Genomic DNA, 23,679 nt, shown 5'->3' with positions numbered 1-23,679 from the left:
TTCTAAAACCTTGGATGTGATAATATCTTTTGATCATTAATTATATTATTCATGGAAATATACTACGCTCATGAATTATACTTCTTCATTTTATGATCTCTGTGCATGTCTATGTCAACTAATGGTCATGTTTCGAATCGCCGATGAATGATATCCTTATATCTACGGATTTATTAGTTCCACAATCATATAACTACAACACCGAAACACCAATTATATGTTTAGACACTCTTACATCCTGCGTAAGCCAAACTCTTCTTACGGACATAAGACGTTCTAGTTCGGGCAGAATGGAGACTTTTACTCATTTTAATACCCATTTGCACTAAATAGGAAATAATTTCTACCTACAAATACGTCAAACGCCTTTATTTATTTTTCAAATACATAAAAAAAAATGTTTTAGAATTTAATTTGTCGCAGGAAAAAAGTTAATATTTCTGGCTCATTACGTCCGATAGATGTCATCCTAATCAGTGATTGTAGCGGCCTAGCGAAAATTCACTGCCGATCAGTGTGGATCTAGTCTTGGAAACCTATATACATCTAATTTGCTATACTGACAGAACCCCCAAGCACGATGGCAATTGACCTGATTGTCTTGGGCAATATCAATAGTCTATGCGTTATAGTAGCATATCAAATCCAAAACTATATGAAATCTATAGGTTATCACCCCGATACAGACCAGTGTCTGGCTTGGTGTTTGATACTACATTGATAGACAACGTACATAGATGTAAAAAGAAACAACAAGAAAAAAAAAGAAAAAAGAAACGAATATCATCAAAAAACTTAACTTTATTACTGCAATGCCAGTGTAATCTCAATGTGTAACTTGGAACCTATTTGAGTTCCTGGCATTTACACGAAAGGACCAAACAGTCCTAGCACCGTTTTATCAATAACATTAATAATTCAACCATTCACCCAGATGCTTTGTTAAAACTAATCTACCATATCAAAACGATTTTCTATACATTTATCAAACGCTACCTTGACCAAGCTACTACACGCATCTACAATTTAATATGGTTTATTCATTAAAATTTTGGTCACCAAAAACATTTCTGTAATACAAAGAAAGTCACAGAAGCAACAACCCTAACACACTGATCTTCACGAGTGTTGACTAGGTTACAATGAAAAGGGCAATGACTTTGTGAAAAATAAGTTAAGCTTTAATTTCTATAGGGCCATTTCTTTTACTATTTGAACAATTCGGTGTGTTTTTTTAAAAAAAAATAATTTCCGAAACATGGATGGATTCGAAGACAAGATCAATAATGCAAAAGATTGAATTTCAATAGGGTTCTTCTAACAGAGTTTTAGTGATCGATTAGTTTTCCCTTGATTAGAAATATTAACTACATAACATGCTGCACGCTTTAATGACTAGATTAATTCTTCATTAATGATCCATAAATCTTCAACACAAAATTTATTTTTTCTGAACTCTTCTACTGATAAAAATTGTATTAAGACAACCTTGGACAACACCTCAAGATATTATTAAGCACTAGATTGTGTTCTTTAATATATTTGTGATTTCACATGAAGAGTCCAGGGGACAGAACGATCTAAGTAACATTTTTGTCTTTTCGCATAAAAGGCAAAACAGACTTTTGGACGATAATGTTTGACGCAACAGAACAACGAGTGGGTTTAATTACAACTTCAAAATGATGTTAATACGAATCATAATTACCAGTACAACAACTGACTTCCACTTTTCAGACAAATTACGGTCAAATAAATACGATGGACTTGTATTTGTCCGGGAGGCCATTGCAGAAGGGCCTTGGTTCGATGTGACTCCGGTCGATTTTACCTGAAATTGATTGTTCTACAGAAAGCTTATACAATTTGCTACCAGATGGCGCCATTAACTGGGATTCATTGAAAAAGTGACTTAGATCGTTCTTCCTCGGGGCTCTTCATATGCTAATCAAAAAATAGCTAATTATCACAAATTAATTGTTAATTAAATGAGCTCTTTATCAACAAAGAGAATAAGAAATGTCTAAAATTCAGTAGTTCACTGTATGTGGTAAAGTAATAATACTGTATCTCTTGGGCAAATTCTATAATAATGAACTGTTTTTTGAAAAATCTTGACGTGAGAAGTTTTCTATTAGTATTACTGAAAACTGCTTTATTATTGACATTTCAATTATATGTCACAGCTTCCAAAATGAACACAATTTTGATCAGCTAAATCAAAATTCTGTTTTTAAATTGTATCATGATAAATATTTATCTTGATAATATCAAGGTATTACAACATGTGCATGACAGCATTAGCTTACATTGTTTTACAGGGGAGGTTATCTTGTTAACAACACGCAAAGCACATTAACTTTAGAATCACAGACAAGTTAACCAACCTTTTTCATATAAACTTCAATTTAATGATAATATGAGCTTAATTGTGTTGTTTCCATAGTAATATAGACTACTAAAACACTATGTTGATGTTAATGGATGGCAATGTATTCTTCTGTAAATAACTGATGCCATGAATCAAAGGAAACTAAAGGGATGACCATAACTTACATTTGATCAATTTTAATGATCTTTGGAACAATCTGCTAATAATACCATGATTTTGTGAAGATAAAAAAGTGGATATAATATATTGTAATGATCAATAATAATTTATCATCATTAATGTTTTATTGCAATGTTACATTTCTAAATGAAGAATCACTTCTTAAAAACCAGTTTCTTGTTAAAACTACTAATGTAATTAATATAAATACTGTTAAATGCTGTTAATCAATATCAAATATGACTAGAATGAATATTACACAGGGATTAACAATTATCACTTTTTAAAAGTAATATTATATCTCAAACAAAGTAAGTTTTAAAATTAGAAGATAAATGCCTTTTGAAACATTTTTTTCAGAACCTTTATTCACATGTATTCCCAAAACTTAAAATTCTTCTAATCTACATGTACCAATAGTGAATTCCCACTGACATTATCAAAATTGAATCTTTAAAGCCACTGTTGGTCATTTCCATTTTTCAGACAGTATTTAATTTTCATGGCTTAATCTAAACTAGAATGAACTCAAATTGATTATTTAAAATTTTATAAAGAAAATCAAAGCAAAATAATAATGGTAGATAATCTCCCCGTTTGGATTAAAAAAAAAATCATTCAAAAGATTTTACATAACATCTACATAGGTGGCACTCACTTGTTTTTATGGTCTGCAGAGGATGCCAAATGTTGTGAAATTTTTAATTCATCATATCATTGTAAATGATGAACAGAATTGAATGCCCTTTGGATTGACCTTCCTTTTAGAAATTCAACTTTCATGATATTGTAGCTTGCAAAATCTCTCAAATGAAAATCAGTGGCTTTACTTAGACACAACAGATTAATGTTGAGCATTGGAATAAGTTTGGTTGTAAGCAGCACATGACTGTGTAATAATCCATATTTTAAAACATAATATAACATAAAATGTCCATCAACTCTGGTTTTAAATGTTCTCCTCTCCCTCTTCAAAGAGGTTTGATTAGATGTTTGTCATCTCCAATGTCATTGAAGTTCACTTTGATTTTAGTAATGCTCAACACCACTGGTGCCTAGCTAATTACTAGGCAATATTGGGACTAACATCTACCATAAATCATCTTTCACCAATGGAAGAAAATCGGACAGCCTAGATATATGCATGTACTGTACAGTTTACATTAGGCCAATTATAATTTGCAGGAAGAAATTAAATGCAATACAAGCAATTATATATTGACATGGAAGACATTTTGTTTAAATAGATCAGATAAAATATATATTTGTTAAATATAATCAATCTAATATATTTTTAAAAAGCAGGAGGGGGGGACTAATTTAACTTATGAAAACTACATTTATTGCTTACACACCAAATTAGTCTAATATATATATATAAAAATCATTTTTCTTCAAGATACATTTGATGTATAAAGAGGGAATATGGTGCTAGCTCATTAACCAGATTACAGGTTAAATCACAGGGCTGGATGAGAAAGTTGCCTGGGATTTTACAGCCTAGTTGCACCTTGTCAGTGGTGCAGGGAATAAGGTCTGGCAAGGAACAAGCGTCTAATTGTTTTTATTTCTAAGTATTGAGACAGTTGTGATCACTTTATCAATCTAAAATTCATTTAAATCTATAAATAACAAATTTTTTTTCTAAAAAAATGTTAACAGATATTTTTCAATTCAAACACAATCTAGTTTAGAATTAAGAAAAACTTCTAAAATACATTCATATTTGTAAATTAATACCGGGACTAGTGTACAGCACTCTTATAATATACTACCAATATGCTTTAACAAATATCTAGTATATAAAGACTATTCCATTTAAAAAATAATGCTGTATTTATTACTACTTGGAAATATTGTGTTTCCCACTAGGAAGTAGTAAACACCATATATTGTGTTCGGGTGCACAACTGGGGAAAATCAACATGGCTGTCATTGTGAAATAATTTTTATCTTGACTAATGATGATGGTTTTTACAATAATACAACTTCTCTATGACATTATATTACATTATTTAAACAGGCATTATGCAAGAGCTAAATCTGCCTACTGGAGATCGTTTTTTAGATATGAAATGTTATATAAATTATTAATTAGACATTAATTAAATTACCAAGACCATAATCAACCCTTTAAAACAATCATAATTTGGGCTGCCATCCTATTACATCACATGTCGAGAACTCAACATAATTTTAGCTACCAGAGTTTTTTAAGTAGAAATTATGACTTCTGAGTCAACTTTTGCAGTAACAAATGTTACTTAACATTTCGTTAGTTGTATTTCCCAGAAAACTAAGGAGTAACAAATACAGCATAACTGTACATTTATCAATCTCTTAACAAGTACCATTAGAAATTTTTTAAAAGACTACAAGCAAAATATGTAGAAATATTTTCCAAACCCCTCCACCATCTTTAGTATTTGAACAGCAGACAATTTAAAAACATGGTTTTCACATTCCTCCAAGTAATTTTAAATGGAATAGCCTTCAAGAGAATACCGCCAGTGGTTGTTAAATAATAAATAATAATAAATATAAGACATAAGCTAATATAACACATAATATATACATTAGGAATTCACTAAGGTGGAGGATCTATTAAGTTTACAGAAGACGTAAAGATTCTTGTGAACAGGAACTATGACTAGTTAAATAACCTGCAATGTACAAATAACATAATCAACAATAAAATTTATCTGAATATATAATAACTTTTGGTAAATATTCATGGTTTAGAGGTATAACAGAGCTAAGAGGTTGGGCAGATAGTTACATATCAATATATAGTATGTTACTTCAAGTTGGTGTATCCCAAAATTTGGTGCAAAGACATATTGCCAATTTGACTAATTTGAATATATTTTTCACTGATTTGTATATCTATGTGTTTAGTTAAATATGAATAAAACTTACCATAACCAACACTAGCAGCACCACCTACAACTGGTGAACCAACTTTAACAGCTCTCTTCCATTTAGTTACCATATACTTCATTCTATTATAATACCATATATTTATCATTTTAATACTTAACATTTCTTTTAATCTGGTATAATTTTATTGCAATTATTTAAACTCAGAGTAAACCCACTGGGTTAGGCACTCATAACTCATGGTCCAAAGCTGACACTACTCTGCCATTCTCCCTGACCAGACAAGAATGCATTTATAACCATGTTCTTGTTTGCAAATCTCACACTACTTATCTTGCCAGAAGTAGCTAAGTCAAAGTGCTGTGAGTGAGTGCTAGTCCAAAGTATGTGTAATAATTCTTCTGGATATAAATACATGCAATAATTTTTCCATGAAGATTGAGATAAATTAAAACAAATTGAAAATGCTCAATATTTTAAAAAGAACAGTGACAAGACAGTATGATGGACTTCATATCTTGTACTCTTCATCCTATATATCATTATCATTTTCAACCTCTGGCTTCATGGCTTCAGAAATACTATCTAGACACTCATCCCATTATTCAAACATTTCAGTGAAAAGACCTTAATAAAGTGACAGTGAATCCACCCACAGGAACACACTAACATATCAGTAACATAAGAATATGTTTTACATACCTAAATATAGCTATAACAGCAGTGACAGTACGACGGAATATATGTAACAAAGGAGTATAATATGGGTATCTATTAATACTGTAAGTTGTTGGTACACCAATCTGTGCTATCATTCCTAATGTAGCCTGTTCTGTATCCTGATATCCACCAATTAATATAAGTAAATATTTCTTCTGATATATCAAGGCTTTTCTATAACTTTCAGCTCTTAGATATCGAGCATATAATCTCTGAACCTGAAATAGTTATACAGTAATTTAAATTTGGCTATGATTTAGTCCTAGAAACAGGAATTTTAGCTAGAATTCAGTGTGAACGCCTAATTCTTACTTAGAGAAGATCTTTTACATTGGATGTAAACCTGATATTTCTGTTTATCATCCCATCTAAACAACTAGACAAAAATGCATGCCAGCTACACACCTCATTCAGCCCATGTGATAAAAATTATAAACAAATAATGCTGTCAATCCTAAAGGACAAATCTATAAATATAAAATGACAAATTATTGTACTAGTACATGGACTTTAAAAGCGGGAATGTACTGACATAACCGATATTTAAATCCAAGGGATGTCATCTTGCAAGATTCTAAGGGCAGACAATAGCAATGTTGGCAATTTGAAGAATAACAATAATTTTGGACAAGTAGCCGAATGCATGCTGTAACAGTATAGTCTAAACAAATATGCATGCTGGCTGTAAAGGTATCATCTAAACAAGTATACATGATGTAATAGTATATTCTAAATATGCATACTTTAATAATAGTATAGTCTAAACAAGTATGCATACTGTAACAGTATATATATAGTCTAAGCAAGTATGCATGTTGTAACAGTAGTCTAAGCAAGTACACATGCTGTAACAGTATCCTCTAAACAGGCATGCAAGCTGTAACAGTATAGTCTAAGCATATATATGCATTAATATAGTCTAAACAAGTATGCATGCTGTAGTACTGTTTAAACAAATTGCATGCTAGGGTATATGTCTAAACAGTAGTCTAAACAAATTGCTACTGTACCTTTGCCATTTGTTGCCTTGTATCAGGTTGAACTGGAACTTGTTGTCTTAAGTTAATCTTAGCATCTGTTAATCTCTGTTCTAGAATAAATCTATGTTCTTCTTCTTCTTTCAATTTTATCTTAACCTTATTAAATTTAACTTGTTGTTCTTCTAAAACATCTCTAGATAAAACATTGAAAATATACAGCCGATTGTCTCAGACACTTAAAACGATGAAATTAATAAAACAAATACTGTTTATAAATATCTAGGAAGTATGTCACTCGGTACCCTGTTTACAACCTTAATAGAACCTGAAGTAATACGCCCTCACCAAGTCCCTTCATTTCCCTATCAGTTATCAGCATTCCTGAGAGATTGGTTAAATATATCTTTCACCTCAATCAAGGGTGACTAAACCTACTAGATATTACAAAATAACTGGGGGGTTTTTATTCCTTTTTTTTAAACAATATTTTATTCAGAAATTGAAAGGGATTGAGGAACAGGCATAGCCTATAATAACTCTCTCATTATTTTCCGACAGTGTTACTGTTAACAATATTCTTCTAATAGCTCAAATCTTTCCATGTTGTCATTTGAAAGATAAGAATATAATTTTATACAACAGAATAAAACTCTATGAGCAGTTACCAGCTTGTAACCATCTAAACAGCACTTGTCTTTCAGGATATCAAATATATCAATACATGTGCATAAAATAAACTTACAAGATGGACGAGCAGTAATCCTGTTCTTCCTTCAAGGCATTTTGTAGTTTTGAAACATGAACCCACTGATCCAGTAATTCTGTTGTACAGCTATCAGACTCAGCCTTCTCTTTATTTAACAGTATATTATAACGTTTCTGTTCAGCTACCAAACTTCTTAATAAATCAGCACCAATAAGTTTCTCCTGACGCAATTTTAATTTCAGGGATATCACTGAAATAAAGGCATTATCAATTCAAGAGAGGGTATATTTTGAAAAGTGTTGGACTGCAGTGATCTGTCATTTCGATGACCAATAGGAAAAATTGTGACCTCTAGAGGGTCTACTACTTGGTATCACATACTTTAAACACTATCTGTGTGAATATGTGTGAATATGTGTGAATATCTAAAGTAACAGAAATCTTTGGGATATAACCATACATTTTTGGTTTTAGCAAAATCGGATAAATATTGTGACCTCTAGAGGGTCCACAACCTTTGTATTACATACCCTTACACTATTTGCTTACAAGGTGCAGTTTCAGCCTGATTTTCACAAACGTCGAACTCAACTGTCATTAGAGTGTAACAGTGATATATATGAACGGTTTTTAAAATCGGATAAAAAAACGTGAATTTTCGAACAATCAGGGTCCATCATCCAGGAAGTTATGGTTTTATATGTGCAAATATTGAAAGGAACCGATATAAATCGGAAAAAAATTGTTACCTGTAGAGTGTCCACAAACAAAATGTCAATGGACACATGGACGGACAGGGGTGATAACAATATAAAAAGAAGTTACAACATTGCCTCCATGAACTTCAGATGTAAAGATTGTTAATGTAGAAAAATACCCATTTAGCAAATTCAACACAATAACTGCACAGACTCTTTAAATTTCTACCAAACATTAATGAAGTAGTATCCTATCAAATATGTCATCTAGCACAAAAAAACCCAGAAAATTAATAAAAGAAATTAAGAAAATATTCACCTTCTTCTTCCAATAGTTTCATTTTAATCTCTGTGTCAATTGTGTCATATGACTTCTCTGAATCACATTTCTGTTTTTTATGGGGAACAGGATTTGAATCAGACTCACTGTATAACATTCCCAAATCATTAGATTCACTGGATGAGGGTGTTGGTGATTCCTTAAATTAATCAAAAATAAGTTGCCAGGCAATGAAACATACACCCACAGCAGCTAAAACATCAGAGCAGTCGACAAGGGTTGTCGCATATCTATTCTTTTGTAGGTAATGGGAGCTTTTACTAGACACTAATATCAATTTCATTCATAGATTTAATAAAGTGAAACAAGTGCCATAAAGTAATCAAGGGCAATTGCTGAAATTTAATAGGCTTTTTCATTTTACTAATATAAATAATGCATATAAATTTCATACAGATCGGATGATAACTTTGATCGCTAGAGCTTTCACAAGAGTCAACAAAGTGAAACAAGGGTCATAACTCTAGAAGTAATTACCGGAAATTCCTGAAATTCAATATGCTTCTTCGTTTTACTGAGGAGGTCTCATATTCGATCCCTACGTTGACCAAGAAAGTTCTGGATTTTCCGGTGTGGTTCCTCCTCCATCACTGGTGCTGGACCTCGGGCCTGACAAGGGACAACATGTACACATTTGTGTGCACATTAAAGATCCCTTGGCAGTTGGAATTCAATATAGCACACTTTATGGCGTTTGCCCATTATCTTTAGCCCAGTATGAGCAGAACAGTAGGACGTTAAACCCCATTTCATTTCATTTCATTTTACTAATCTAAAATTTGCAACAATTTCACACAGATCGGATGGGCGTTCACTAGGTTCAACAAATTAAAACAAGGGCCACAACTTTTTAAGTAATTAAAGGAAATTCATGAAATTTAATAGGCTTTTTCCGTTTACAGATCTTAATATTGTAAATAATGTATAGATTTCATACAGATCGGATGATCACATCTGTCGAATGAGTGTTCACAAGGTTCAACAATGCGAATCAAGGGCAATAACTTCAGAAGTTATAAACAGAAATTGCTGAAATTCAATAAGCATCTTTGTTTTACTGATCTTAATAATGCATATAAACTTCAAACAGATCGGATGAAAAATTATGTCGATAGAGCGTTCGCAAGGTTCAACAAAGTGCAACAAGGGCCATAACTCTAGAAGTTATAAATGGAAATAGGCTTCTTCGTTTTACTAATCTAAACAACGTATGTAAATCTAATACAGATCGGATAATGACTTTTGTCATTAGAGTATTCACAAGGTTCTACAAAGTGAAACAAGGACCATAACTCTAAAAGTAATAGAAATAGCCTTCTTCGAATCACTTTGATAAACAACATAATATATAAATTTCAAAATGATCAGATAATAAATGTAGTCTGTAGAGTGTTTGACACAAGAAATTGTGGACAACGGACAGATGGACATATACTACCACATTTCCATATGTAAGAAACTTCCAATCAATAGAAACAGGTAACATAAACCCATTAAAGACGGTTTGATGGGATCAATTTTGACTAAGTCAAAATGATGTAATTGATATTCAGATAAGTTAATATACATGTACAATAATTAATAGAATACAATATTGTATTCTATTAATTATCACATTTCCATGTGGGCATATAAAAACAGTAATGTTATCAACTAAAATATTTGAATCATAAACTGTACAACTGCATACACAACGTGGACAGAACGTGAGTGACAAATAAAGTTTAACTCAATCTAGGCTAGTATCATATTTTATTTATTTCAATAATTTATTATAGTTGAATGGAGTAGTAAATTAAAAGAAAGCTCACAAGGTTAGACAAAAAACTACCTCCTTGCCTCAAACTTAAACCATATCAGTAACACATCTAATTAAGATTCATACTCAACTTACTAAAAAAGTCAGCCATCACTAAAAATTTCTGACATTTCGAACAACGCCATGGACACCAGGATATTTTTAGCAATTTCGTGAAACCCGTAATATATTTCCATCAATTATATGAAATCCCTATTTCTAAGGGTATCTTCATACATTATTTCCCTAGGGAATGTGTGTATTATTGCAATAACCCTGGGCCCTTATTCACGAGAACTTAAACTAAGTTAGAACCGAAATTTTAAGAAATACTGCAACTTCATTGGATATATGCAAATTGATTTTACTGGTCAGCCAATCGAATTGCAGTATTTCTTAAAATTTTTATTGTATCTTAGTGAATAAGGGCCCTGATTGATGAAATACAAGTCCTGTCACCTTTATACAATTTAACAATTAAGTTTAGGCCAAAAAAAAAAAGGGTTCTGTTCCCTGTATACAATTTAACAATGAAGTTTAAATTTCCTCATGCTTTATTGCTACTTCATCTTTTAGATGACCAATCTTTGGTGTTCTTATTCTTTTATCAACTAATAATATCAGTTAAATTTCCTCATTGTTGTATGGCTACACAAAATAAATATCTTGTTTCTCAGGCACCTGACAACTGAAAATGTAGGAGGGAAAGGAGGCTTTTTTTTTTTTTTTTACCTCACTGCTGATTAGAAGATAGTGCAAAATTAAATTGGGCTATTGCTGAGCGGTCCTTTTTTTCTGTATTTTGATAAGAACACTACAGAAAGTTATCACTTGTCTACGGTTTTGCTTTCATTTATTGTACATCTGGATTCGGCATTGGAGATTGTCAGAAATATATATAATAAATGACTTTTTCTTGGGATATTTGGTGATCAGCTATCACTCAGGGGATTATATTTAATGACTATTTAAATTTAATTAACAACTGGTCAGTGAAACCATCAAATGTATGATCCAATTATTATTTTAATATCTACCTAAAATTCCTATGGAGAATCGAGACAGCGCAATTCGCAATTTATGCCAAGCCTCTACCTGAGGTCGTCTTCATTTGCCACGTGGCTTATTTTAACAAAGGCCACTTACTGGACCTGTTATGTATGTTCAGCAAGCTTGTTTTGGGGTTTTTTTTATATTATTATCAAAATTACTGTTAAATATGCTAGTTACTCGGATTATGAACCAAATCACCGATTCTCACTATGGTATGACTATTATTGCATACAAAAAGCCAGTTGATTGGCTACTTAATCAACAAGTAATAATTAACCTATTGTAATTTATCCGAAAGTAGATTGATTTATGATACCATAGTGGCCGGTTCATTGTTTTATCAAATGGCTTTTTCAAACATCCAGTAACTGAAGCCGAGAATAATAAGCCGATTAAGACTGAATGATTCAAATATTGTTGTCAACAATTTTCGATGTGGACGAAAACTTCTATTTCATCAGGGGAGGTAATTAATATCATGTGATACAAAAGTGGAGGATCTTTCAATATCGATAATAAAGACCCGTAAATAAATATTTTCATCTGAATCAGTTTAATACACTTGAATGGATATACATGTATGACACATGTAGGCACATGCGGCATATTTTTTTTTATGACTTGTGTATCAATGTTCCGCCGGGCGTTACATAGGGGTTTTTTTTCAGCAAGACCAATAAAAAAAACTGCACAGTAACCATTTTTGTGTACAGGTTGTGCCCGAGAAACAACTTATTTTATCTGTGTTGCCTTATTAAAACCTGGTCAAATTACTATCATAAACATATTGATTTTATAATTTGGTTTACTTTCCGGATTTGAATAATACTGAATGTTATTATTAGAATTTCCTCATTACTATCACCACTTAAAAAGTTGGACATTATGGTAATCTTGCTCATCCCCATATTCTTTGTTTTAGGTTAATTAATATTTATTACCCATTAACACATTCTACATTAGATATCACTTGTGTGATAAATTTCATATTTATTACCCATTAACACATTCTACATTAGATATCACTTGTGTGATAAATTTCATATTTTACTGAGCGATATCTCCTCAATGAACTATTTTTTTTATTAAAAAGGAACTATTTTTTTTTTTATTAAAAAGGAACTATTTTTTTTTATTAAAAAGGAACTACTTTTATTTGGTTTATATCTCAACATGGTTAACTACCATTAATGTTTTTCACTCTGGTGACAAAGTTTCAGTATGTCTTTCTGGACAAGGAACACTGGGTCAATATATCGGACTTTGCAAAGGTGACTTGCTGACAAAAGATGAAGTATGACTACATAAAATAAAATCTATACCAAAGAATTATACATCTATTTATTTATTTGTGCATGTAAGAAAAGGTTGGGTGATCAATAAAATCTCCTACGCGTTTTGGTTTTTTTTTTAATATCAAATACTTGTAGAAGATTCTCTATAGGTCACCTACAAGGCAATGAGTGACAGGTCTCTCATTGGTCACCAGTACCTATCAGTGTAGCTTCTTTTCAATCTGATTGAATCCAAGCCAGTAGATTTTCTATCTTAATTAAACTTTAAATAATCAATTTGAATACATTTTAGCGTGGATTAAACTGTGAAAAAATTTGATATTTTCCAAAAAATCAGCAACTTTAATTTTCACAAAATTCAGAATATAATGTTTTTATCAGTATTGAGCATCAGAGAGAGAGAGAGAGAGAGAGAGAAATGGGGTTTAACGTCCACTCGACACAAACTAGGTCATTTCGGGACTAACATATGTTTTTTTAATTTTTTTATTTCAATAATTTGCTTGCGCGTAGGGGTCTTTAGCAGTGGGAGGAAACCGGAGGACCCGGAGAAAATCCACAAGGTTGGACAGGCGACTATTGAGCGTCAGGGTACGTGCATCTCCATCATATTACTCAGGTCTGTCTTTCACTTCTTCAAATACAACTACATGTACTGGTTATTATTCACATACATCTGTACAAAGATTCAAGCTAAGGGCTGTTGAAAACTGTGAGGAATTGCAATTAAATAACCAATCATGGTCGTTACCTGACTAACTACTTCCTGTGGTAAATTGCCTTCTTCTAATGTTTTTTCATTCAGTTCATCTTCTAACAATTTGATATTATTTTCTAGGTCTGAATTTCTCTGTGTTGATGTATTCAGTTGGGTTTTAAGTTGTTGATTTTCACTGTTTAAACTTTCTACATCTTCTTGTAAACTTTCAATTCTATCTTTCATATCTCCAATCTGCAAAACGAATTTAATCAAATAAAGTTTGCTACTCTTACAGTCTCTGATTATCATAAGAAGGATTTTGAAGTCCTCACAAACTACAATGAAGTCCAAAAATGGTTCAATGATTGAACTTCAATCACATTTAATATGATGCATTCATTGTAAATTTCACAACATTCGGCATCTTCTGCAGAGTAACTGACGAAAACCAAATATTTGGGCCATGTTGGTTTAAAGTTCATTTTGACTAATAATCCTGTCTTTATCACATTCACTACAGTTGTGTGTGTGAACGGAATACAGATGTTTGTGGGCAGGGGGAAAGGTATAAACTAATTCGAGTTAACATTATCAAAGATCGAGAGACAGAAATTGAGTTTAACATGATCATTGTCAGTAACATAAAATATATCCTTATTTCCTCAGCACTGGGAGGAAACTGTTTGTCAGAAAGAGAAATGATGTATGTCCACTTGACACAAACTAGGCCATTTCCGGACTAACATATGGTTTAAATTTATTTCAGTGAGGGGTTTTTAACAGTGGAAGGAAACTGGAGCCCCCGAAGAAAACCCATGAGGTCGGACAGGCGACCCTACTACTTGTCACGTACAACCGGGGAATCGAAACCATGACATTTGATTCAATGACAGACCTTATGATGCATTGTGCACGCTCTAACCCCCCAATCTGTTTGTCAGATACAATTACAGGATAAACCATACAGCTTACACATGACAGACCTTTGAAACAAAAATTCAACCATACAGTCAACACAGACAATAGATTACAATAAACTGTACAATATTTACCTCTTGATACAAGTTTTTATTAGATGTTAATTGACTCTCTTTTTCATCTATTAATTTATTTAATCTGTTAATCTCTTTACTAGCTTCATCTCTTTCTACTTCCCTATCAGTTGATTGTTCCTGTTAATAACAACATTATTAAACATATACTTTACAACAGACAAAAGTAAACTTGAAACCACTGCTTTTATTTCCAAGGGAAGAAATAGGGGCATAATGCACTGTAAATACAATTCAGAGACTTACATAATACATGTATGTAGTCAATCTGATTAAAACACAGATCTATATTTCATTTTTGTTTTTTTATACTTTCGATGGCCTACACTACATGAAGATTTGACCGGTTGTAGTAAAAGATGGTTTCATTGGCTAATCCCTCACGCCATCCAGAGCACAGGTTATATAACAATTCTTCCAGATCCTAGTGTAGTACAGACAAATAAAACGAAATTTTGAACTATAACAAACGAAATGAAATAGGATCTGTGTTTTAATTAGATTGGTATTTCATTTTTATTTCCATGATTACATGTGCCATGTGACAGTTTGCCCAGATAACAGCATTTCTGTCTGCTCTTCTGTGAATCCCAACTATCAAAGGATGCTTGTGTGCACTATTGGTTCAGCAGGAATCACTCCAGGCTTGAAAATTTCTGATGCTTTTTCTCAGACCAAAACAGAAATCCATCCCAAATATATTGGTTGTGATTCTGTGAGGGTACTGGTGTATCTATATTTTTATGTGTTGTGAAACAAATGATGTTCAAAACTTAATCTAAATTGACTAACTTACTGATAGAAATTGTTTACTAGATTTTAGCTGTCTTTCTAGACTATTAACTTGTAAAACTAAATCATCTATTATTCTTTCCTTTTCTTCTAATTCTGTTATATATTCTATTGTCTGTTCTTTACTGTAACCTTGTAATTGTAATTCAGGATCAACTTCATATATTTGTGACGGTTTATTTATAACTTGTGTTTTAACTGAAAATATACACATACATTTAATACCATCTTAACAATAAGTGCAGAACGACCGCACTACACGCAAAACAAAAACTACTTCTGATTAACCTGAGGACAAGACAGAATATATAGACATTGCAAGAAACAAATGACAAATATGAAATCAAGTAACAGGTCACCATGGTTACCAGATTATAGGGTCTGGCATTTCTATTATAGATTACTCTAATAATGACAAGAAATCTGTACATAAAGTGACATTCAAGTGAACAGTGTATTTGAAAAGGATGTATTTGGAAAAGGTTTACTTACAGTTCTGCGCATTAAAATTGGTATCCCAGAATTCTATATCTCCAGGTTCAATATTTGGCTAAAAGAGAAAGAAATATCCATATAAGATTTCATAAATATAAAAAGAAAACCCAACCAGATTCAATTCAAGGTGATATTTTTATTATAAATAGTTAGTTGGTTTTATTTATTTTAATCTGTACTTGTAAACTATAATTGTTGTACTACATGTATCCCTTTAAACCTGTCCTATACATTGTAGGACCAGCATCACTGACAAGAAGGAATCAGATTGAAAAATCCGGAGAAACGTTCTAGAGTAGCATCTGATGTGCCAGGCATGCAAATTGAGCCATCTTGGCTTCCAATAACACTTATGTAGAATTACAAAATCTTAACCTCTGGATTGAGATTCTGACTCAGTCAGAGATTGCCTTGCCTTTACTCTCGACTGGTTAGTGACTTAGTTCAATAGTATCAAACATTAAACTTTTTCTACTCATAATTATTTTCACTATGTCAGCTAATCTAGTAGCCATGAAAACTTCACAGCTTATTAATTCTATGTATTCCACACTAGTTTACAGGATGAAATGTATTTTTGTCCAAATTTTTCATGTAGATTCATATATATACAGTATATATATACATACCTCTAATATCATATCCATAGATGTAAAATCTTCTTCACGTACAAAACTACCAGCATCAGCTGTTTTGGTGGAGCGATGTTCTGGTGTTTTATTATTCACAGAAATGTCTGTCTGTTCAGTTTGTAATAAATGTAAATGCTCATGTAAATCATCTTTACTTAATTCAAACTTTTCTAATGTGTTTTGAAATTCCTCACTTAAAGTCAACAGAGTAGCATTTTTACCTTCAAGTTCTTCCTCAAGTTGGCTCTTTGCTAAGAGTAAGTTTTCAACTTGAATTTTCAAAGAATCACAGATTTTCGAAAAATTGTTTTTTTCCTCAGCAAACACGTGAAATTGGTGTTCGATTTTCTGTTCAAGTTCAGCTTTAATTTGTTTAAATTGTTTTAAATGTGGAATAAGATCACTAGATGCAAATTCATCTGACAAACAATAATGAGAACCACTTTCACTTAAGTTGTCGGCCATATTTTCATTTCTCTCTTTGGGTGGATCATCTCCATCATCACAAAATACGCCATTTGAAAGAGAATTTTGGGAAACATTTGTTTTTAACAGTTCCTGCAGTCGATTTCTCATGTTTATACAATCTATATTTTGGCACTGAGAAACAGTTCCAGTATTTGTGACCAATTCTGACATAAGCAGCCTTTCATCTATTGTATCTTCAAAAAATCCCAACGATGTTTGAGTATTTTCATGGCTTACTACACCCGAGGGAGAAAGAATTTCCCATTCCATCATAGCACCATCAGTCTGTATCTGGGAAATTCTTTCTATTTCATCCATGAAAATATCATCATCTAAAGAGGTAGTTTGATCCTGACATAAATATGTATCTAATTCTTTTTTCAACATGTCCTGATTCTCTAGTGAAATATCTACTTGTTGTAATAAAATATCTCGTACTTCTGCTAGTTCCTACAATGTACAATATGAAAGCAAATGAGCATTTTGAAGTTGTCTCCCTTGATTGGAAAAACGCCCCAATAAAACCTAGTAAGTCTCTAAATTTAGTTTCTATGCAAAAATAAAAAAAAAATATTCCTAAGTACCCACCTGATTTTCAAGCGCAAGCTTTTGTACAATATCACTCTCTCTTTTCTCTGGTAATTTTTCATTCTCTTTTGCCAAATTATTCTCATCATTTTTGTGATTAGTGGTTTTCTTCATATTTTTCTTCATCTTCTGGAAAGCTTTGATGAACTCTCTCTGCTTTCTGGCATTCTCTGCTTCAGACTTTTGGATGAATCTTACTTCAAGATCCCTTTTGTGCTGGGCCAATTCTTCTTCATATTTAACCATCAGTTCGGCTTCTTGCATACGTAAATCCTTTAGTCTCTTCTCTTCTAGATCTTCCAATTTTTGTTGCAGCTCTCTTAAATTGTATGCAAGATCCTCAGTCCTGTTTTCAACACAGTTAGGATTCGAACTTGAAATTGAGTTACACTGATGGGTTTCACTGGAAGGGTTTGGAAGAGTATTGGGGCGTGAGTTAGGATCAAGGATAGTCACATTTTGTAAACAGTTTTGAAGACTATAAACTTCTCCTTTCACGTTTTCAATAGCCTGAACAGAACCCAAATGATGAGTCTCTTGTGCTTTCAGTTTTTCATCTGCCTGTAAAAGATTCCAAAAGAAAGGAAATAAAGTTTTATAGTAAGAAAGGGAGCTGAATGTAACTGTCTACAGCAATATCTTGAATCGAGAATAGAAACACTTGACAAGATGCATACATTTGCTTGGCCTAATAATAAACCCACGAGAAGGGGAGTCAATGACTAGATAATTTCATTATAATTGCAGTCCACTATAAATGAATAAATAGTTAACCTCTTTTATTAAGATGGAATCCTTCATTGCTCTTCTCAACAATAAAAATAATAATGTAATAAATTACCTGACTTAATTCCACCTGAAGTTTTTCTATTTCTTGTTTTAAAAGTTCAACTTGTTCAAACTGCATGAGAACATGGCTTTCATTTTGGGAGAAAGACTCCTTTAGTCGAGAACTTAATCTTGCTATTATCTCATCTCTTTTTATTATTTCCTTTTGAAAATCAAACTCCTGAAACAAATTCTATATAGCATTAATATTATGCATTTTCAAAATTTTCAACAGCGGGAAATATAAAAGATTCAATTAAAACGGTCAAAATGAATAAAAAAGCTCATTGCTGTCAAGAATTTGGGCAGGGGTATGGAGGCTATGGACACTGGTACATAATATACTGAGAGGCAATGAAAACTCAGCATATTATAAATAGATGAATGTAAATCTCTTTTGTTTGAGATTTAATTTTGCAATTTTGAGTGTTACCACATCAGATCACGTTGATTCCACTATCAAGTGAGAATAATGTTTTCACGATCGTGTTCACCTACCACAGATCAATTCTATTACATGTAAATGCAAAAATTGAATTGAACAGAATGGGAATGTTGAAAGTCATGATCTTAAGGTGCAGACATCGTTAAGTGTGGCTTTTATTTAAAGCGAGAATTTCATATTTCCTAAGAAAGTCAAAACATAATTATTTCTATGTCTTTTGTTCAATAGGTTGTCAACTCACTATATACGATCATAGGTATCATTCTCACACTTAAAAATTATTCACCCCAGAAATAATAACACAATTACCTCCCTTGTTTTTCTTTCCCCCCCCCCACCCCAATGAAATAGATATCTTCAAATGTTTGAATTTGAAGTTGAAAATTATATTCTTGCCAATTTCTCAACTGGCATATATAGGATTAATATGGTTATTCTTTAACAAGGTAGGACTGTTTAAAGATACCATCTATTTTATTTTAAAGGCTTTATTTTAATATATTTTAAATATATAATTTAAAAATATGAAATTATCGCTTTAAAAAGTTTGGGTCAGTACAACTACTACTACTACAGTTCTGTGGAAGACCAAAATACATGTATGCCAAGGTTGACAACTGAACACAGAGAACGCATCAATTCAAGAGGCATGAGTACCATAGTATCCCGAAGGATCAGATACCATCACACTACCATCCTAAGACTGGCTAATTGTTTCCATCAAATGGATCCATGAAGGATCGACCTGGAATACAACACATTATGTCTCGCTTGCACTATGTATCACCAGTCAATTCTGTGGTCTGTTTTCATTGTGTCTATCACTACTCTCACTCTCAGTATATTTTGGAAATCATTCATGCATGATTAATTTTAAAAGTTAGTTTACATGTAAGCTTACATGTACATGTATACTTTTTTTTCTTGCATACTTTTCTAATTTTATCATTAGTTTTTAATAAATCTAACCTTTCTAGGAATCACAGAGTCCTCTGAGACAGTTCTAGATGTATTGTCGATTTCGTTCATTTCAACGGACTGAAAAGAAAACTTATATTATGATGTCATGTTAAGATAATGTACCATACAAACTGCAAAACAAATATCAATAACAATCATATATCATGCCAAACTAATATTAGAGAGGTTTCATAACCGGTAAGAACTACGAACACGGCGCTTCGTACTTCGTTTTTGACAGATTTCCGTTTCTGTCAAAATGCGAAATACAATGTTGTCCTCAGCATCAATTGTGTTTGGTTGTTCACCTGAAACAAGGAATAACACTGTTAGTTTGGTTTTAAAAAAAAAATCAAATCAAATCAAATTTTAGTCCTCCAGAAGCTTAATGCAATGTGTTTTTATCTAATTCGAGATGATTCGATCTTGTCGCAACCTGTCGAAAAAAAAAAAAAATTTCACAGCCCAAAATCAGAACAATTGCAACCACTTTGACGCTGATCAACCTTCTACTGAATTGTAAATGTTCAAGCTTTCTATAAAACTGCAAAAATACGAATTTAATCCGCAAATCAGCGACAAAATAACGATTTCATACCTCGTTTTTTAACTACAAACATTTCCCGATTTCTTTGTAGAAAATGGCCGAACCAAACGCCACTTATGTCAATGACAGAACACGGAGTGATGACGTCAACACAAAAACACTTCGTAGTTCGTACTGACTGCGGAACCTCACTAATATTTTAAAAAAACAAAACAAAACAAAAAAAAAACAAAGTAGGCCTAAGCATATCTTTCATGATTTTCTTAACACTATCGATTTTCAATGGAATGTGAATTGTGCTGTGAAATAACATTCTAAAAGTTTGCAGACGATCTAACTTATTATATTTTTTTTATTAGTGCCACAAATTATTAAATACAGACTGACTTATAGTCAGACTTGTAGATTTGTAGCACTATACAGGTGAAATTGTGAACTGCAGTCAGTGGTGATCAGACTATCTCTGGTCATTTTGGGACAATACTATCATGGTAATTCTTTATTTACAATAACTTTACACAGTAGGTGAGAGAAAACCCACTAAATTAACCAGGCGACCATACTCTTGTCACATACATACATACAATGTACAATGTGAGTTGGAACCAGTACACATAGCTTGCATTAGAATTAATCATTATAGGTGATGAGGATAGTGGGGTATATTTGAAAAGCCACTGGATTAGTTGATCAAACCCCTCCAAAATTCAATTTCAATAGCAGGATGATATTGATAATGAACATTATTATGAACCATCATATAAATGATCTGGTCTTTTGTACTTTACAATATGTAGGCCTACACTGATCTATTTCAGAACAGAAGACCCTACCTACAAAACTGACATTTGAATGAAAGGAAATAACACTGGAAAATCCAGACAAACATTCTTGTGCAACAAACTCACAGACAAGCATCCACCACAAAAGTTGGTGACGCTATTGCATTTTTGCGGTACCAGTGCCAGTGGTCTCGAATCATTTCTCTAACTATCCATATAGGCATTATAACTTTACGTTACTTAGTCTCCAGTCCAATCCAAGTCCGGCAAGAGTAGCCCACGACGGCCAAGAACATGAAAACTCGTAGAGACTGCAAAAGTGCAAAAGCACCATCTTGGCTAGAGCTGGTAATTAGCTGAGTTATTTTGAAAATGAAGATTATTCAAAAGGTTATAGATATTATCTCAAGATTTCTGATACCAGACAGCTAATTCAATCAAGCAAGGGGGAGCAACTCGTTTGTTTTGAATCGAATTGGGTTTTATATATTCAACATTATAAGATGGAAGTACAGTAGTTATAACTTTATAATAGAGATTATTTTGCAAATTTTAGGCTTACCAACATGAAACACGGAATGCCAATTTCAATTATATCTTATCTATTTAGTACATTGTGAAAAATGTGTTAATTTACACTTCAGGCTTTAAAAAACGACGGCTTCTTGTTTTCCTTTTAAGACTTGTTTCACAAGTCTCTCTTGTGGATCATTAAGTGGGGATAGTGGATAGACTTTAAATCAATTACCTCCACAACCAATCACAATATACTTATAGAGGTCGATAGCACGCTTAATCAATTTTATAATCAAATGCTTTTAAAAGAAGTCGTTCATTTAATTTAAATTATTAAGAGAATTTTAAACTAAAGTACTGAATGTTGGACGGGTTGACATTTTATAAGGGTTCAACTTCCGGAAAACGGTTTTGTGGCTGGATAGTAAAGACTACAAGTTTTGCCAAATTTAGAACTGAAACATTTAGATGAAACGAATAAATTCATTCTAAAATTGTCGGGCCCTATTGCCTGCAGCCTGGAGCCTCGGCTCGGCGACTATGTCTGTCAGTAATTGAACTGGGGAGCTCTTTGTTCGTGATCGATCCCTGTGTTGACAAAGGAAGATTTTGAAATGATAATGTTTGCTCGGGCTTTTAGGACCGACTGTTCAGATCTTCGAAGGCCAAAAATTGTTATATGAGAATGTGGGAGGATATCAATCTGATTAAACCACAGTGACAGTTCCTATTTCGTTTCGTGTTTTATACATGTCGTTCAAAATTTCGTTTTATTAGTCTGCACTACACTAGGATCTGGAAGAGTTGTTATATAACCCGCGTTCTGGACGGCGTGACGGATTAGCCAATGAAATCATCTGTTACGGCGACTTGGCGTGCGATGCACGGAACTATGGGTATATCACTAGAAAGGTCAATGCTGATTGATTAATCAATGTTTGACGTCATAGGTCAAAAGCCGTTCTTGTAGGTCATCGAAAGTATAAAAAAAAAACGAAACGAAGTATAGATCTGTATTTTAATTAGATTGGGAGGATATCTGACAATTCAAAAAAAATAATAGACTATCACTAGATAAGAGAAAACGAGAAAAATAGAAAAAGCCGCTCATTACCATGTTTTTATAGAATGACGAAAAATGGGACATGTACGGGGTATTTCTATTCTTCTCGTTTTCCCTTATCTAGTGACATTAAATTACATTTTTGAATTATCAGATATCTTCTCACAGCCTCGACGGAATTATTAGTGTGCAGAAATTCGCCCGTGTATCTGTTACCACTCGTCACTTCATTAAATTATATCAAAGGATAACTCATGCCTTCCTTTTGCGTTCGTCACCTCCCTTTCTTGAAATCTTCATAACGCATCTATCAGCAATGATCTCGGTATTAAAATTATAATTGGAACATGTTATACCAGTTCTATCACATATGTGATAATGACTACAGTGACTGACACCAATATTGTCCTAGAGTTATCTTAGCGATTGGCAGGTTATCGCAGCATTATAATATCCACACATTTTTTCCTAATTTTCTTTTTGCCCAAGTAGTGGGAATACACCGACTACAAACTTTTAGTGAGATGACAATACAGCTCTTTGGAAGTAAAAAAATTCATAACTTTCAGCTGGAAGTATAAGTTCAGGAAGTAGAAGTTTCATTTCACCACTGTGGTACAAAATGCAGCATAAATCAATTGAGGTAATGAAAATTAATATCATGTTAATATACATTTTATCGCCGTTCTAAAAATACCAAATATGTCATTTCATGTTTAAAAAAATATGTTCATGGTCAGGCTTAATGTATACCATCTATACTAAGAAGCAAAAGAAACGTCAGGTTGGT

General features: G+C 32.6%; 1 protein-coding gene across 1 annotated transcript; it reads right to left on the bottom strand.

Annotated features, from left to right (window-relative positions):
- Window positions 1-781: 781 nt before the first annotated feature.
- On the bottom strand, window positions 782-21,991 carry LOC126832160 (putative leucine-rich repeat-containing protein DDB_G0290503). Its single transcript, XM_050562865.2, has 15 exons — window positions 21,873-21,991; window positions 19,991-20,059; window positions 18,590-18,757; window positions 17,749-18,309; window positions 16,690-17,610; window positions 16,058-16,115; window positions 15,570-15,763; window positions 14,774-14,893; window positions 13,773-13,973; window positions 8,855-9,014; window positions 7,874-8,087; window positions 7,162-7,324; window positions 6,134-6,369; window positions 5,471-5,553; window positions 782-5,214 (listed from the first exon to the last, which is right to left on the bottom strand). The coding sequence occupies exons 1-15, from the start codon at window positions 21,876-21,878 to the stop codon at window positions 5,162-5,164; spliced, it is 3,207 nt and encodes a 1,068-aa protein (XP_050418822.1). The 5' UTR covers window positions 21,879-21,991; the 3' UTR covers window positions 782-5,161.
- Between the last annotated feature and the right edge of the window lie 1,688 nt (window positions 21,992-23,679).

The sequence above is a fragment of the Patella vulgata genome, chromosome 9 (assembly GCF_932274485.2).
Source record: "Patella vulgata chromosome 9, xgPatVulg1.2, whole genome shotgun sequence".
NCBI classification, from domain to species: domain Eukaryota; kingdom Metazoa; phylum Mollusca; class Gastropoda; family Patellidae; genus Patella; species Patella vulgata.
Note: the sequence above shows the minus strand (reverse complement) of the source record. Positions and strands in the feature narration are given on the sequence as shown.

Excerpts from the sequence above, each read along its gene's own strand:
- LOC126832160 (XM_050562865.2), bottom strand. Across the intron at positions 18,758-19,990 it reads ACTCTGTGATTCCTAGAAAG|GAGTTTGATTTTCAAAAGGA; the intron begins GTTAGATTTATT and ends AATTTGTTTCAG. Across the intron at positions 15,764-16,057 it reads CAATTTTAATGCGCAGAACT|TTAAAACACAAGTTATAAAT; the intron begins GTAAGTAAACCT and ends GTATATTTTCAG.